At 33.1% G+C, this 15,382-nt stretch overlaps 1 protein-coding gene across 4 annotated transcripts in view; it reads right to left on the bottom strand.

Annotated features, from left to right (window-relative positions):
- The window catches only part of LOC130629879 (uncharacterized), a 39,328-nt gene that overhangs the window by 3,660 nt on the left and 20,286 nt on the right, over window positions 1–15,382 (bottom strand). For 2 of the 4 annotated variants that reach the window (XM_057443255.1, XM_057443256.1), the window contains 15 exons: window positions 14,989–15,110; window positions 14,134–14,635; window positions 13,329–13,456; window positions 12,505–12,985; window positions 12,079–12,194; window positions 9,713–10,211; window positions 9,042–9,163; window positions 8,373–8,871; window positions 6,666–6,787; window positions 4,239–4,755; window positions 3,798–4,109; window positions 3,150–3,434; window positions 2,612–2,772; window positions 1,169–1,418; window positions 90–382 (listed from right to left, as the gene is read on the bottom strand). In XM_057443255.1, coding sequence (XP_057299238.1) covers window positions 90–382; window positions 1,169–1,418; window positions 2,612–2,772; window positions 3,150–3,434; window positions 3,798–4,109; window positions 4,239–4,755; window positions 6,666–6,787; window positions 8,373–8,871; window positions 9,042–9,163; window positions 9,713–10,211; window positions 12,079–12,194; window positions 12,505–12,985; window positions 13,329–13,456; window positions 14,134–14,635; window positions 14,989–15,110 — 4,409 coding nt within the window. The remainder of the gene's footprint in view (window positions 1–89; window positions 383–1,168; window positions 1,419–2,611; window positions 2,773–3,149; window positions 3,435–3,797; window positions 4,110–4,238; window positions 4,756–6,665; window positions 6,788–8,372; window positions 8,872–9,041; window positions 9,164–9,712; window positions 10,212–12,078; window positions 12,195–12,504; window positions 12,986–13,328; window positions 13,457–14,133; window positions 14,636–14,988; window positions 15,111–15,382) is intronic. The other 2 variants (XM_057443257.1, XM_057443258.1) reach the window with 2 other exon arrangements.

Raw genomic sequence — 15,382 nt, 5'->3', positions numbered from 1 at the left:
TAATTAATTAATTAATTAATTAATTAATTAATTAATTAATTAATTAATTAATTAATTATACTGTAACATAGGAAATTTGAAAGAACCACCTTTTTCTGTTCAAGAAAATCCATCCCATGAGCAACTTGAACAGCAATCCATGTCAAATCATACAGATTTAAATCTTCATCATCATGTCTTACCCAGGTGGGTTCGAATTGATCTCTGTTCAATCGAAGATATTCCAATAGGCACCCCTTTCCGCAATATTCCAAAATTGCAAGCAGGCTTTCTCCTCTCGTACAAGCACCGAGTAGATTAACAATATTTGGATGTTCACCAAGATGGATAAGCAATTTTATTTCATTAGCTAGATCCTTGTAGTCGCTTTCGGCTGCATTACCTATTAAAAACAAAAAGCGTTTTCTACTTTTCTATAAAAATCCAACTCTAACAACTGCTAGATTCTCCAATGTTTTCTATCAATTTCTTTTGAATGTCACATTTTAGTGTAGATATAAACGGTAATTTTGCATCAGTTACTGTATTAATTAATTAGGTATTGTATGTGATTAAAACTAGTCTTAATATCATAGAGCATTTACGTCGATGTCATTCCAGAGTCTGGATGGGTGAGCGTTTCCTCTTGTTTTTAATATACAAGCTTTACTGCATCATGTAAACATTTTTAGTGTTATAATAGACTCGTCTTTAAACATAAACATTACTTCGGTTAATATTTGGAAAAAAGATTTGTGTATTTATTTTTGAAATTTTTCCATCTGCAAAATGTTCTAATTAAACGTAGCATCTATGTTTAAAAGCATGTTTCTGCTATACAAGAAATATCTGTAATTATTCTTATGTAAAATGTTTAAGTCTTCCTATTTGTTGTACATTTATTATACTTATTATACGAACAAATTATATAAGAGAAAATTAAAATAAAAAAACATGAAAAGAATTCTCGAAAAACTTATTTATCGTAAATTTTATAAACGACTTTTCATTTTTACACACGAAGTAAAATCACTTTTCCAAAGTAGAACGCAAGAATGATCATTATAACTATACCTTATACTAATTTTCGCGCATACGTTTAAACGAACGCGCGGATAGAATTTGTTAATACGCGAATTTTAATTTTGAAGTTTACATAAAAGAAATTAATACGTCCAAGATAACTAACCTTTTAAGCATTTTATAGCCACCACTGACTTCTTGAGACCACCTCCTTTGAAATGTTTAAGTATATTTCTCGATTTTCTTGTCTCCCTTGGTTTAAACGCATTCATCCCTTCAGCAGTCGCCATCCACACTTGACCAAAGGCACCCTCACCAATAGTTCGAACTAAGTGTAATTTCTTTCTTGGAAATTCGAATTTTAAATCGTAGCTGAGATTGTGACATTGCTCCAGGATTGTTTTCCCGGGGTCGATCTTTGATAAATATAAATTTAAATTGCATATTTCTATGTGACTGCTTTATTCCCTAAATTCTCAAAGAAAATTTTGGACACTCTAAATTATTCTTTACACAACATATTCCTACTCACATCATTTCTTTTACCTGTGTCGTTTTTTTCTTAAAATCACACAGAAGACTAGAAAGTTTGTATCGTAGTAACATGGTTTCGAAGGCTATTTAGGATTATTTAGCCCGAGTTTTTTTTTGTCATATTGACAAAATTGCCAAAACGCAGTAAGAGCAATTTGTGCACGGTACGAAAATTTAAAAATTCATGAAATTTCTTATCGTCAAATACAAAATACTCCAAAGGGCGAAGAAAAAGAAGGAAATGAAGAAATTACTCATGATGAAATGCTTTGTTTTTAAAGAACTCAACTTCGGATTAAACAAAAACACCACTTGTATCAAAAGTATAAACAACACGGCATCACTGTAATAGTTTTTAGTCATATAAATAAAGTGTGTATTTTATTACATACTTTATGGAAAAAACCTTTTGTCGAATAAAACTGTTAGTTGAACTGAGTTCTTCTAACTCTGAAAAAAATCTTCGCTGTTGCCCGATAAAGTATGAGAAATATTTTTACGCATTTTATGGACCTTTTATCCAGATTACAGCTGAAGTTGTAGTAGTTCTTAGAGAGGTGTAATGAATATAGTACGCTTAAATTTATTTTGTGGCTGCCAAAATGTTTTTTTTCTATACCACTTCTTTAGTAGTTCAGACGGATCTTGCATCTCCTGTGTCCTGGAACGAGGGTTTTGTATTATAGAGTTCATTGGTTGAGTGCATTTTATTTAAAGCATACACTCTCTTATGTATTTCTGATATTTTCTGTTCTAATAAAGAATGTTAACTAATTTTTAGGTTATTCCCAAGTCACCAAGGAAGAAAAAACAAATGCTCTATTTTGATATGTTGGAATTGAAACTTTTGTTAGTTCCTAAAAAAAATTTGAATCGTTTTTTATCTGAACTAAAACGAAAATTTGATTTTAGTGATTCACTTTTGTATTTCTTTTGTGTTATGGAAAGCTGTCCTTATTTTGTCTGGAATGTTTTATGCTCTTTTAACAATTGCTTTCCCAACCGACAAACCATGTTAAAAAAATCTGCAAACAAATTAAATCATTCAGAATACAAAGAAATATACAAACTTTACCACTTTATTACTTGCTGGCATTAAGTATGCATTAAACTTCCGTCTGTGGCTTCTTTTATACCAAACAAATGCAAAGCTTATTATTCCAATTAGTGTAGTTGCAATTGCGATAATGATGATCAGCTCAGTTGTGATATCGTTATCGTGATTGGGCAGAGGGTCTAGGAAAACCAATCATAAGAAAGATAATGTGTTTAGCCGAAAAGGACCCCAAATAGCAGAAAATTTATTAGTAACTTAGTAAGTAGTTAAATAAGTGACGGGAAGTATCAACGTCCATTGGGACTCCACTCTAACGGTTGGTTCTTCCCCTCCTCAGACTGTAACTATGTTTAATTACAACTAGTAATATGTATAATATTGCTCTAACTTAATTGTCTGCCACATGAGCTTATTTGTAGTCAGTAGTCGCCACCAAATGCGCTGAAAATACTATATTTAAAGGGCGCGGATAGGGGAGTCGAAACTGAAACGCAACGGCCGAAACCGAATGTATTAGCACCACACTACATTCTATCGAAAGAAGAAAAATACCTACCACTAGTGAATGTATGCGAAGAATTAGCGACTGGTCCCAACCGGTCATCAATAATAGGTACCACTTCTATAATATGCGTAGAACCCACAAATCCAGAAAATTCGAATTGCTCTTGACATATATTTGTTACATTAACATCCTCTATCATTTCCATATTTCGTGTGTATTTATGAACAATCATCAATTTTCCAATGACCGTATCTAACAGTAGGTGCTCTGGTACTTTCCAATACGCAATCGCTCTCTCTGACATGGTCTGTTTTATAGTTAAATTATGGACAGATTCTAAAACCAAATTATTATTTCAGTTGCACTTATTTGTTCCAGTGCTATAGCTTCACCCTGTATTAATGTTTGATTTAAAATTTTTATTTCTGTTAAATAAAATAAGAGAGATTGCAGAAATTATTTGTAGGCGCCGCTTTAACATATTTTAAAAACTAGAATATTAGAATGACACTACTAATGCTACTGATAGTAATGTTAGCTTATTAAAAACGCTGACTAGAAACAAATAACTTTCTAGATTCCAGAAAATTATTGGATTTATTTTCGCATTTCTTTTTATCTTCAGTCTGCAAATATAATTATCTTGAAATTTATGGTCAATTATCAACAGCTCGAACGCCAAATAATAGACAAAGTTACCTAACGGAACAGTCGCAACATGTATGATTGATGGTTTTCCTGGCATAAAATAAAGACCACGTCTTTTTGTGTATATGTTAACTTGATATGTAATGTTTTGTTCCAGAGGACCAAGGATGCTGAACTTGGATCTATAAACATATTTTGAAGAATGCCACATTTCTGCAGCGTTTATGATAATGACAAAATCTTTTGGATGTTCCATCAAGTATGCATCTGACATATTATCCAAGTGTCTCCATTTTATACCAACATCAGTGTAGGTCATTGTTGCAACGTTGACATCATATGGTGCATCTGATAACCATCGATCTACAGGTAAAATGTATTAATGTACCTTTCCTTTGCTATTCTACAAATTTCTTTCTTATAGGAAAACTGCATGCTGCCTTATTTTTCCTAATCATATGCCTTGCAGGTAACATTGTACACGATACTTACCATTTATATTGCCTTCATCGTTACACATATAAGAGCTCATAGAGAATATAAATTTTCCTTTAACTCCAATGTTCGATCTATCCTCTAAGTAATAACTAAGAGTGGGTGTCCATTCTGTGTAGCGATTAAACGTCATCCAGTAGCAATGTTGTCCAGAGAAACCAGTCACAGCGTAAGTTCGATCAAGTCTAATATAATTGAAAATACTGAATGTGTCAATTTCATTAGTAACGATGGCAACTTGAAATGTATGTTTCTGCGTTGGTATGTCATGATGAGCAACGTCAATGTAAGTTACAATTATGACTCGTGTACATTCAAATTCCAAGCCAGTTCTTTTGATATCTTTGTTTATCAATGACAGGATGTTTCTTTCTTTAGTTTCTCGATAGAATATTGAACCTCCTTTTAGTGTATCGAAATTCATATGATACGGTGCAATCACTGTTTCATGATATGGAAGACTGATGTTGAATGTTATACCATTTTGAACAGATATTAGGCCGTTCGTACTAATCTGTAAAAGCCAAATAAACAATTACAGCATGTAATGGGCGATTTATTATAAAAATTAATATTCGCTTAGCCGGCCTATACGGAAAAATATAGACCACGGTCATGTTGTATGGACTGAACACAGTGAGGTCCTTGCGAGACAGAGGTGCTATATATTTTCGTGTAGACTCGCATTTAGGGTTAATAAGTCATTGATTGCCCCATTAAATGCCCCCAGAAATATTTTTAAATAAGGCCCTTTTTTTGAAGAAAACAAAAAGATTGATGGAAGGCAAGTTACATATTGATGTGGTCGAATTCTCGAAACACATTCGATACTAATTTTGTTTAAAAATAAACACAAACTATTCAAGAGGTTTGATTGCCTTTTTGGGTTTAAATTAAACAAAAAAGTTATCAGTAGAGAAGAATGACTTAGATATGGACAACCTTTTGTTTATCTATGTTAACTAATTATGCATCTGGTCAGCTTATTTTATTTTCTAACATTTTTTCTGTGGCTCCTAAGCGAAATCGGCGATTGAAATCACGCGGGTAATTATTTTTTAAATAGCGTATTAAAATAATGCATTCATTTTGTTCACTTAATTATTTTTCTTACTTATGGTAATAAATTAAAGTAATTAAATTAATTAAAGAAATAAATTAATTTTTCGAATTTATTATAATCAATAATAAGATTTGCGATTAAACAACCCCCTGGTTTCTAAAAATCGCTGAAAGATCAAAGGAATATCGGTAACCCTTTTGAACAGACATACAGACGGAATACGGGTATTATTATAGACACTAGCCGTTAACCCGTAGAAAAATCCACAGGTTTGCCCGTCCTTTATATATCGCATATTTCGTGTTGCCGTAACAGGACGCAGCTTTCGCGGAAAGACAGACAGACGGAATACGGCTATTGTTAAAGACATAGAATGGTTATTTGCATCACGTTTCTTTTTCTTTTTTAAACATTCAACGGGATTAAAGGGTTACTTGCTATTAAAACTTTTGATTTGTTTTGAATTTAGTTTATCATGTTTTGTTTGTTGTTTTCTTTTTTGATTTCCTTTCTACAGGCTTTAATCGTGATATAACTTTTAACCTCATAGCAATTAAAATGGTTGCTAGAAAACTCAAAAATCCACCGAAAACGTTTAAGAAAATTCTATATGTGGATATTCTAATGGTTTTTTTCTTTTTGCAAATGTATTTGAAAAATTCATACAATGGAATTGAACTTGGACGCTTTCTTTCCTTATCAAAACCTGGTTTTTAGAACCTTTTTTGAACTAAGTCTTTAGAAAATAATCCTGGTTTCTACAAACCAAAACAAAATAGCTATCAGTTAATAAATACAATATAAACTGTTCTATCTATCTGTTCCGAGGAATATTACCCTCTTGCAAGTTCGGTCAATACTTTTGACCTTGGGTAATATTTCACGGTATAGATAGACAAACCAGTCTTTATTGCATTAATGAGGACGTGTCTATATCAGAAATCTAACAAAGGGCATAGGTCTAAAAATTTGTTGTTTAGAGTTTAAAATACTAAGTGTTTGGTTTTAAATGCTACTTAATCCTTTCTTAACTTTTACGAATATACGAAAACAAAGTTTTTTAGGTTTCAAAAGTTTTTGCTATCATCTTCATGATATTTCAAAACGTATCCATTTCTCTGTTATTTCTTGAAACTGCCCTACAGAATTGTTTGATAAGTGCTCCGTAACAGATAAGTCATGAGAGATGCCGTTTGGAAGGTGGGTACGCCGGATAAGACAGGTTTCTTATAAATAAAATTTCGTTTAACCGCATAAAAAAGCCAAATTAAATGTTTCCAAAAAACCATAAGCATTTGAGCAATTTAATTAAAAATCAAAGGAGTTACTCTGCGATAAACACATACTTCAATTTGACTTACATAAATTTGAGTTACGTTATGAAAAAACAATGGTAGTGGTTGGTTGAGTGTAAAATTCTCGGCATAGTTATCTCCCTTTTTGATTTTTACATCACCATTTTTGACACCATAAGGATATAATTCTGAAACAAAAAAAGTATTCCCCTTTTCACAATATGCTATAGTAATTATGTATGTTATTAACGGGTAGTTTAACGTTCCATGTTCGATTACTCTGTAACTATGTTACATACTAGTCGATAAGGCCCGTGGAAAAATCCCCTGAGGCAGGATAAAAATAAAAAGGAAGCGTCATTTAAACTTTGATGACGTCAGCAATCCATCCATAAAAAAAATAGAACCTTGTTTCCACGTTGCCACTATTGTGTAGAGCGTAAACTGTCGATCAAGAAAATGTATATGATCATGTGCTTTTGTTAGGCGGTTAATGAGATCTAAGGGTTTCAAATATTTGCTGACGTCAGTAATGGCCAGTCAAACCCCCCAAAATTTTTTTAAAAATTTATATACCTGCTGGCTTCACTGTATAGATCTTGAAACGCTGATCAAGAAAGTGTATAGGATTATGTACTTTTGACAAACGGTTACAGAGATTTTAGGGTTTAAAGGTTTTTTGGTGACGTCATCAACCCGTCCATTCCGAAATGGATTCGGAGACCCAGGTTTGGGAAACTTGCCCAAATTGGTCCCAGGTAGTCCCTAGTTATCCATGCAGGAGATGACGTCAGTTATTTCCAACCGTTTCCAAGTTATTAAGCCTTAAATTTAAAAGTGCAATGCAATAGCTTCACTAATCTTAATATACTTTCCTTTGACGTCAATATTGCTTAACGCCAAAGTTTGGTAATGTACAGAACAAATTTATAGGCGATGTTTTATAGACTTTATCAAAGAAATTTTATCCACTTTGTTAAAGTCACAGACAGACAGAACTGGCGTATTATTATATAGACTAGTCGATAAGGCCCGTGGAGAAATCCACTTAGTCAGAAGGACAATGGAAAATAGGTTGTTTTAGATGTTTTTTGTTGACGTCAGCAGTGCAGATACAAAAAAAATTGGTGAAGTTTAGTTTATTCGTTGCCTGTAATGTTTAAAGGTTAAAACGCTGATCAAAATAATGTGTAGGATCATATGTTTTCGACAAACGCCTAAGGAGATATAACGTTTAAAAATTTCGCTGACGTCAGCAATGGCCCGTCAAAACCCAAAAATTTTTATTTAGAAATTTCTATACCTGTTGCCTTCATCGTATAGATCTTGAAACGCTGATCAAGAAAATGTATAGGATCATGTACTTTTGATAAACGGTTGCAGAGATATTGGGGTTTGAAGGTTTTTTGATGACGTCATCAACCCGTCCATTCCAAAACAAATTCGGGGACCCAGGTTTGGGAAAATATCCCAAATTGATCCTAGGTGGTCCCTAGTTACCCACGCGGTGAAAAATCATTGACGTCAGCACCTCGTTTCCAAGTTATTTGGCCTCAAAATTTTAAGTGCACTGTAACGGCTTCATTAATTTAATATAGGATATTGACGTTAAAGTAGTGTTATTGACCTCGCGCCGTAACGTCAGAAATTTAACATATTAGACATGCATTTTTCGGTTACTTCAAAGAAAATTTCGGTAAGATCAAAGGAAAAAGAACATATCCACTTTGCCTGTTACAGACACACGGAACTGGCGTATTATTATATAGATACCTGTTATAGAGCAATTATCTGACGTCAGCAGATATACGTGCTTTCCCATCTCACCGACGTTTGTCTTCTTAACCAACGATGTACTATTTTGCGGGGACTCAAAGTACTTCCAACCGCAAAATCTTTCCGAAATACCAACTACAGCTCCATTTGTTGATAGCGTTTTATATATAAGTATCACGTAGGTTTTTACTCCATCAGAAGCTAAGATGACTTGAAATGTATGACGTCGTTCAGGGTGATCGTGTTCCGGAACATTTAGATATGATATTAGAACACACTGATTGGCAACAAATGATGAGCTGTCAGGTAGTTTCCTTATATCTTTGCTTGCTTTTTGTAAAAGCGTGACGTTAAAGCTTTCACGAAAATATATTGTTCCCCCCTGTGTAACATCTAAGTCGACATTGTAACTTGCAAAAAGAGTGTATCTATTTGGAATTTTGACTTTTCTCATGTTTAAGTATGCGTCGATGCCAACAACTCCATTGGTGCTGATCTATAAATATATATAAATATGGATTAAGGAACATTATCTTAATGCTTCTGACTTGATCGTTTAGTTAAAATCTCCAGGATGGTTTCTTGGCATTAACTTTCTTTGTTTTTGTGTAGGACCAAAAAACAACCATCAGAAAGTTGCTTGTATATTCCTCTATTATAACTTACAAACATTTTCTTTGCTTTTCTGGTAAACAATGGCATTGATTTGCTCAGTGCAAACCCATATGCAGTATTATCACCACGACGCATTTCTCTGTCACCATAAAGAGGACCGTATGGATACATTCCTGAAAAACAAAGACACAATTTTGTTTTTAATAAAGTTAATTGCAAATGGACAATTTATATAAACATCACATTTAATGTAATATTTACATAATCTTGCAGTAACAAAGGTTACAATACGTAATGACTAGCGATTTCATGGGATCCATGTACGCACCACATGGAATTATCTTCCATTTATTTACAACTGCAACTCGGTATTGTTAAATTATCTTTGTTCCATGTAGTTTTAGGTATTAAAAGCAGCTTATAATGTAAATAACTTTCGCAAAAGACACTTTCGTGTTTTTGTTTTTTTATGTAACTATACTTAACCAACAATCTGAATTGATGCAAAATAATGTTTCAGGTTTTTAATACAATTTTATGTGTATGTTTTCTTTTTCTTTTCGGACTTTTTATTGTAAATAAAGATCTTCTTGAAATATAAGAATCGCCACTAACATATATCGCAGTTATTTATCTCGATTTTTTTTGTGAAAAAAGTCAAGTCCTTTTCTTCGATTAGGGAATTTTTGACTCATGAAAGTTTCCTGGTTTGAAATGAATACCTTTGTCTCCCTTGCAGTTTTGTACAGTTGCTAAATAAACAAATTTTCCCTTTATATTGACGTTGGTATCTGCAGCTAATGTCTGTCTTCCCTCGGATGGCTTTACATTTTTAACTTCGCAAAATTTCTCTGCAAAACCCGTGTATCCGTCGTCGCTGTCAAGTTGTATGAAGTTGAAGATAAGATAAGTAGATCGTCCATCGGAAGCCAATATGACTTGAAATGTATGCCTTAGTATTTTTGTCGTTTTTGGAGGGACGTCGACAAAGGTTACTACAATGGCATGTTTTGCCACGAAAGGAGTTGTTGCAGAAAGTCGAATATCCTCTGTGGCTGTTTGTAACACTTCTTTGTCAAATGTTTCTCTGTAAAATATTTTACCAGCTAATGTTAAATCCATCTCCTTAGAAAATACTGCCAATACAGTGTGTTGAGCGAGAAGCTTATTAACCGGTCCTTCTACAGGTACATCGATCGATACTACCCCATTCACGTTTATCTAGATTGAATACAGAAACAATTATTATAAACATTTCTGAAACGCTTTAACAGGATGTTGGGTTTTATTTAGAGATTTTTAGCAATAATAATCTCTTTAATAATAGCCGTATTCCGTCTGTCTGTGTCTGCGCGGACCCCGCTGATTTAGAAAATCGTATTACGGAAACACGAATATCAAATTCGATGTATTTTTATCCACTTTATTGTGACGGGGCTTGCGCTAAAGCAATCATGACGCCTGATTTTTTAAAAAAAAATCAAAGATTTTCGCGACAAAAAAGAAAAAATTTTTGCTTAAAAAAATAATATAAGATATTTTCGCCGCTGAATAAACGAAGGCCATTTTGATTTTGAAAATTTGTGTGAGATTTGCAGGCCTTTTTTTAATCTTGTGAAAGCTTTGTATTTTTTTTAATATTTCTGTTTGCTTTCAATGTTAACATAAATATATTGTCACGTTTTTTAGCTACGTACAGATCTTAAACGTTTTACTATTCTGTTTGTTATAAGAGCTTTTTATCATATCCAATATTTATTTTTATGTTGAGAATGTAGCCATTTACCTAGCTCCTATATTTGTCTAAAAAGTGAAAGCATAAATATTCAGTTTGGCTACAACAATATTCTTAAGCAATAATTCTTAAGCTACATGCAGTTGGTTAGGTAACTACATCTGTTATTATTATTCTGAAAACTTTTTCTGCAAATAAAATGGCTCAGCAATTGCTTTAGCTGGAGGGGTAACAACAGGCTGTCCCCTGTGTTTTCATTTAAACCGAAGTTGCAATGAAGTTTTTTGGGAAAATTGTATTAGGCCTGTTCAACTCTGTTTAACTGTACTAAGGGGTTAGCCCAGTGTTAACAACAGATTGTTTTCTGTAAAAGGTTGTTATGCATATGCGCATGTGCAACACGGTTTACCTGCACTAACCCCTCAACCCTGTTTTAGCAATGGAATGTTTCTTATTTTAAACAGAATCAGCAAAAAAGTTTTTTCCGAAAGGGTATTATCCTCATACGCCTGTAAAACACTGTGTAACGATACTAAGCGATCAGCTCGGTGTCACGATTAATTTTAAGTTATTTTTTTAAAAATATGTTACAGTCGCAAACCTAGAATGGTGTATGTGCACATTCGCAACACTATGATAATGTATGCGATTCACTTGATTTACGACATACTGGATACCTGTACTAAAGCTCGACCTGATCGTGTGGCACAGTTTATAGCTGTTACTAAGCGCTCCACAAAGTGTTCAACGACGAGTCACATCTTTACTTGTGGCTTAACCCGGCTAGTCTATATATAATAATACGCTAAGTGTATCTGTCTGTCTGTCTGTAACAGGCAAAGTCGATAATTTTCTACAATCTTATTTTAAAGTGTCTTTAAAACATCCTCTGAAAACCTGTTCTGTATTTTATAAACTTTTTGTTTACATTTTTAATTGGCTAAAACAAATCATGTGATATATAAAACGAATTAATTAGCTGGAAAGTTTTTTTGTATTTACCGTGACGAGTGCTTTGTTAAATAAAATTGACAACAAATCATTTTGTGATAGAAAGCATACAAAATATTTTAAATGCTTTTGAGTGGTTTCCTCAACGGGATTTCGTTTAAAACGTTTTTTTTCAGCGTTCTTAATTAAATTATCTTCAAAACTTATTTTGATAAGAAGCACACCAATGTCAGTGGATTCTTCCACGGGTTTTAATAACTAGTTGATACTAAAACTGTCATTTTTTTCCGTTATTAGAGTAAAATAATATTTCTTTCTCTTTAATCCTTTATTTCAACGTATTTCAAGGTCATTAATCACCATTTAAATGCTACTAAACCTCTAATAGATAAAATTACTTACATATAGGTCCTTTGAAATCCGCGAGAACAACATCATTCCTTTTTGCAAAATCAAATGCTCGATTTGGTTGCTTGTGAAGTTTTTATCACCAACATTTAATCCGTACGGATAAAGTTCTAAAAAGTAGATACTCTGTATAACGAAATATGTTGCTACACGCTTCTTTATTAGCCTATTCAGCCCCTGAATTTCTAAGAGATATGTATATTCTGGGATGAAGGTAAGGCCCAATTTATCAGATATCATATTTGTTATTAAAATCGTGAAAATCTTTACAAAAAGTGGGTAATTTCCACCCCAGAAAGGATTGTGAAAATTTATTGACATGTTTTTAGAAGAGTATTAAATATGAGGAATAGAACGTTAATAAAAAGATGATTCCAGGTTATCTACAATCAGATCACTGATATAATGTAGCTTGCTTACCTGCTTTTCGGCATTTGCTGGTCAGTTTTATGACGTGTTGGCCTGGTCTGTTGGTATTAGTGCTCGAAAAAAGCTTTTGGCTTTCTTCAGGAGCCACTAGTGTAGATGATGTGCAATAGGGTTCATGGTATTGAACTCTAGCATTTTTACTCTCAAGACGAATATAGTTTAGCACTGCATATGTCAAATTTCCGTCAGATGCAATTGCCACTTGAAATGTATTGTACCTTGAAGTTCGAAACTCGCGCATCTTAAGATACGTGATGAGAAGAGCTTGTGTAGCAGTGAAGTTATCTTTTGAGTATAATCGAATATCATTGGTGATTAGGTTTAAGTCTTTTTCCTTGAGTACTTCCCTACAGTAGACATTTCCGGGATAATAGCGCATACGATAGATTTCAATATGTGTTACATAAGATGGTAGTTTTTCATTTTTGGGAATGTGATTTATGGTCATAATAACATAGCCATGCGTTCCTATCTAAAGAGAATTCATATTTGCTTTGTCAGCCGACGAACTTGAAGTCAATTAAAAGAACACCCGTCAGTTTTTCTTCTTCATGCAGTAAGAAAGACATGAAAGACATAAAATTTTTGTTACTGTTGTCAACATTGAAGCTAAAGCATATAAATAGACAGAAAAAAGCGAATAACAATTGTGTACACCAGGTGTTAGCCCATAAAAGAAGCCATAGATTTTGTACATTCTTATCTCTCGTTTGCTATTGAATAATGAAATTACTTAGCGGGGCAATTAATTTGCGACCCTTTTGATCACAAAATTTGTCTATTTTTCATAAAGAAGCAAAATCATTCATACTTACACCGACCTCCCACGCTTTACTTGAAAATAACAGCATAGGTTTAGTTAACACTAAACTATGTGGAATAAAAGAAGTCATAGAGACTGGTATTATAAAGTCCTCGTTTTCATACCCATATGGATACAACTCTAAATATAAAAAAGAAAAATATAAAATTTTGATAAGCCATGATGGTGTATTTAAATTTAATTTTCGCAGACCTAATTATTCGCTCTTTTTGCGGATTTTAGCTACAGGCAAAAAAGCTATTTACAACATCATATCGGCAGCGAGAATACAATAAAACAAAAGAATAATTAATGAATTTCTGTGTTAAAGTGAAAAAGGGCAATTTGGTTCATATAAATAAAAACCATTGTCCCCAAAATCGTAATATAAACCCTATAAACGTGTGAGTGTTCTGTGAAAGTTTTTTTGAGGAAAACGTTTTTATCCAAAAATTCTGATAACGTTTTTAAGTTTGGAAATTTATACACGCAAAAGGTTTTATAAACAATCATTGGCGAGACTGGTATCCACGAAAGGTAAATTCTTTTGTTCTCCATGTAGTTAAAGCACAATCACGGAAAAATTTTGAGAGCGTTAGAATGAACGTAAGCTTTGAGAAGTAATCCATCTTAGAGTAAATGTATAATAACACTCATTTGTTTTTTTGTATAAGAAACAAGGTGTACTTCTTAATCAAGCCATTCATCGTTATGGTTAGGTTTAATTTCAACCAAAAGAAAACGTAGGGAAGGTAAAATCCAACGACGAAAATACGCCTAAAGGACAAAGCATATTACTTCGTTCAATCAAGCCTTACCCGTCCTACCATCTCGACAATACGGCGATGTAACTTTATAAACCCTTTGTCCAATGATTCCGATGTTAGATTTTGTAATAAGTTTGTTGCTACTTTCTCGGCTTGTCAGCCATTTCGCTCTGCAACGACCTTCTGCGAATCCACTAAAAGCACCGCCATTACTCAAGTGTTTATAAATAAACATACAGTATGTCACATGCCCATTTGAGGCTAAGATTATCTGGAAGGTATGTGTTGAAGTATCGTTGTAACGTCTCGGAACATCTGCATACGTTACAATTACAAGGTGATTTGCGTGAAAGGAGTCTTTTGAATACTTGCAAACCTGTTTGCTGACTTTGTCTAATAAAGTGACGTTAAATTCTTCGCGGTATAGTATTTTCCCTTTTTTGCTTGTGTCCAGGTCCATTGCATATGCTGCAATAAAATGATGTGATGACGGAATTGTAATATGACTAAGTGATATATCTGCAGATTTTGCTATATATCCATTGGTGTATATCTAGAAATAAAGCAAAAACTGTTGAGCTGCATTCACATTCAAATACTAAACTAGCATTTTAGACTACGAAATATGGGTATATCTTGGCAGTTAATAGGGTAAAATTAATTTCTTTTTAAAATGTGAGTTTAAAATAACAAGATTGTATCCATAATTTTGTCTTTCTAAATGTTTTGGTTCATAATAAACATCATGATCACTAGCGTACGCAGTGTATGTATCAATCAAAATTACCACCAGCAGAAAAGGTTAAAACCGTGAATAAATTGTTTTGTATATTTATATTTTTGATAAAGAACCTTAGCACTTTTCATCTGATCATAAATTATCTATAAATCAATTATTGAACTTACGAAGATGCTTGAAACATCTGTTCCAAACAAGAGCATTGGGCGAGATAAATTGAATATTTGTTGCATTTCGTCACCTCTCGGTAATTCTGTGTCATGAACTCCATCGCCAAATGGGTAAAGTTCTTAAATAAAGATGTTTCCATATTTTATTAAATTAGGACAAAATTCGACTTAATTAAAACAATTCTTGCCTTTTTTGTGGAGAAAAACATGCTCTTAAACTTAAAGGTTTGTCACGACCGGTTTACACTTTTGACAATGAATAATTTTTTTTAATTAGACTTAAATTTTGAATTTTATTGGCTACCCCAAATACAAGTTTTAACATTGTTTTCATTTTTTTAATTTATCCGAAATTTTGCTGAATTCGGGCGAACTTGTTATTATTTTCAAG

This window comes from Hydractinia symbiolongicarpus, chromosome 2, assembly GCF_029227915.1.
Source record: "Hydractinia symbiolongicarpus strain clone_291-10 chromosome 2, HSymV2.1, whole genome shotgun sequence".
NCBI classification, from domain to species: Eukaryota; Metazoa; Cnidaria; class Hydrozoa; order Anthoathecata; family Hydractiniidae; genus Hydractinia; species Hydractinia symbiolongicarpus.
This window is presented reverse-complemented; position numbering and strand designations above follow the sequence as displayed.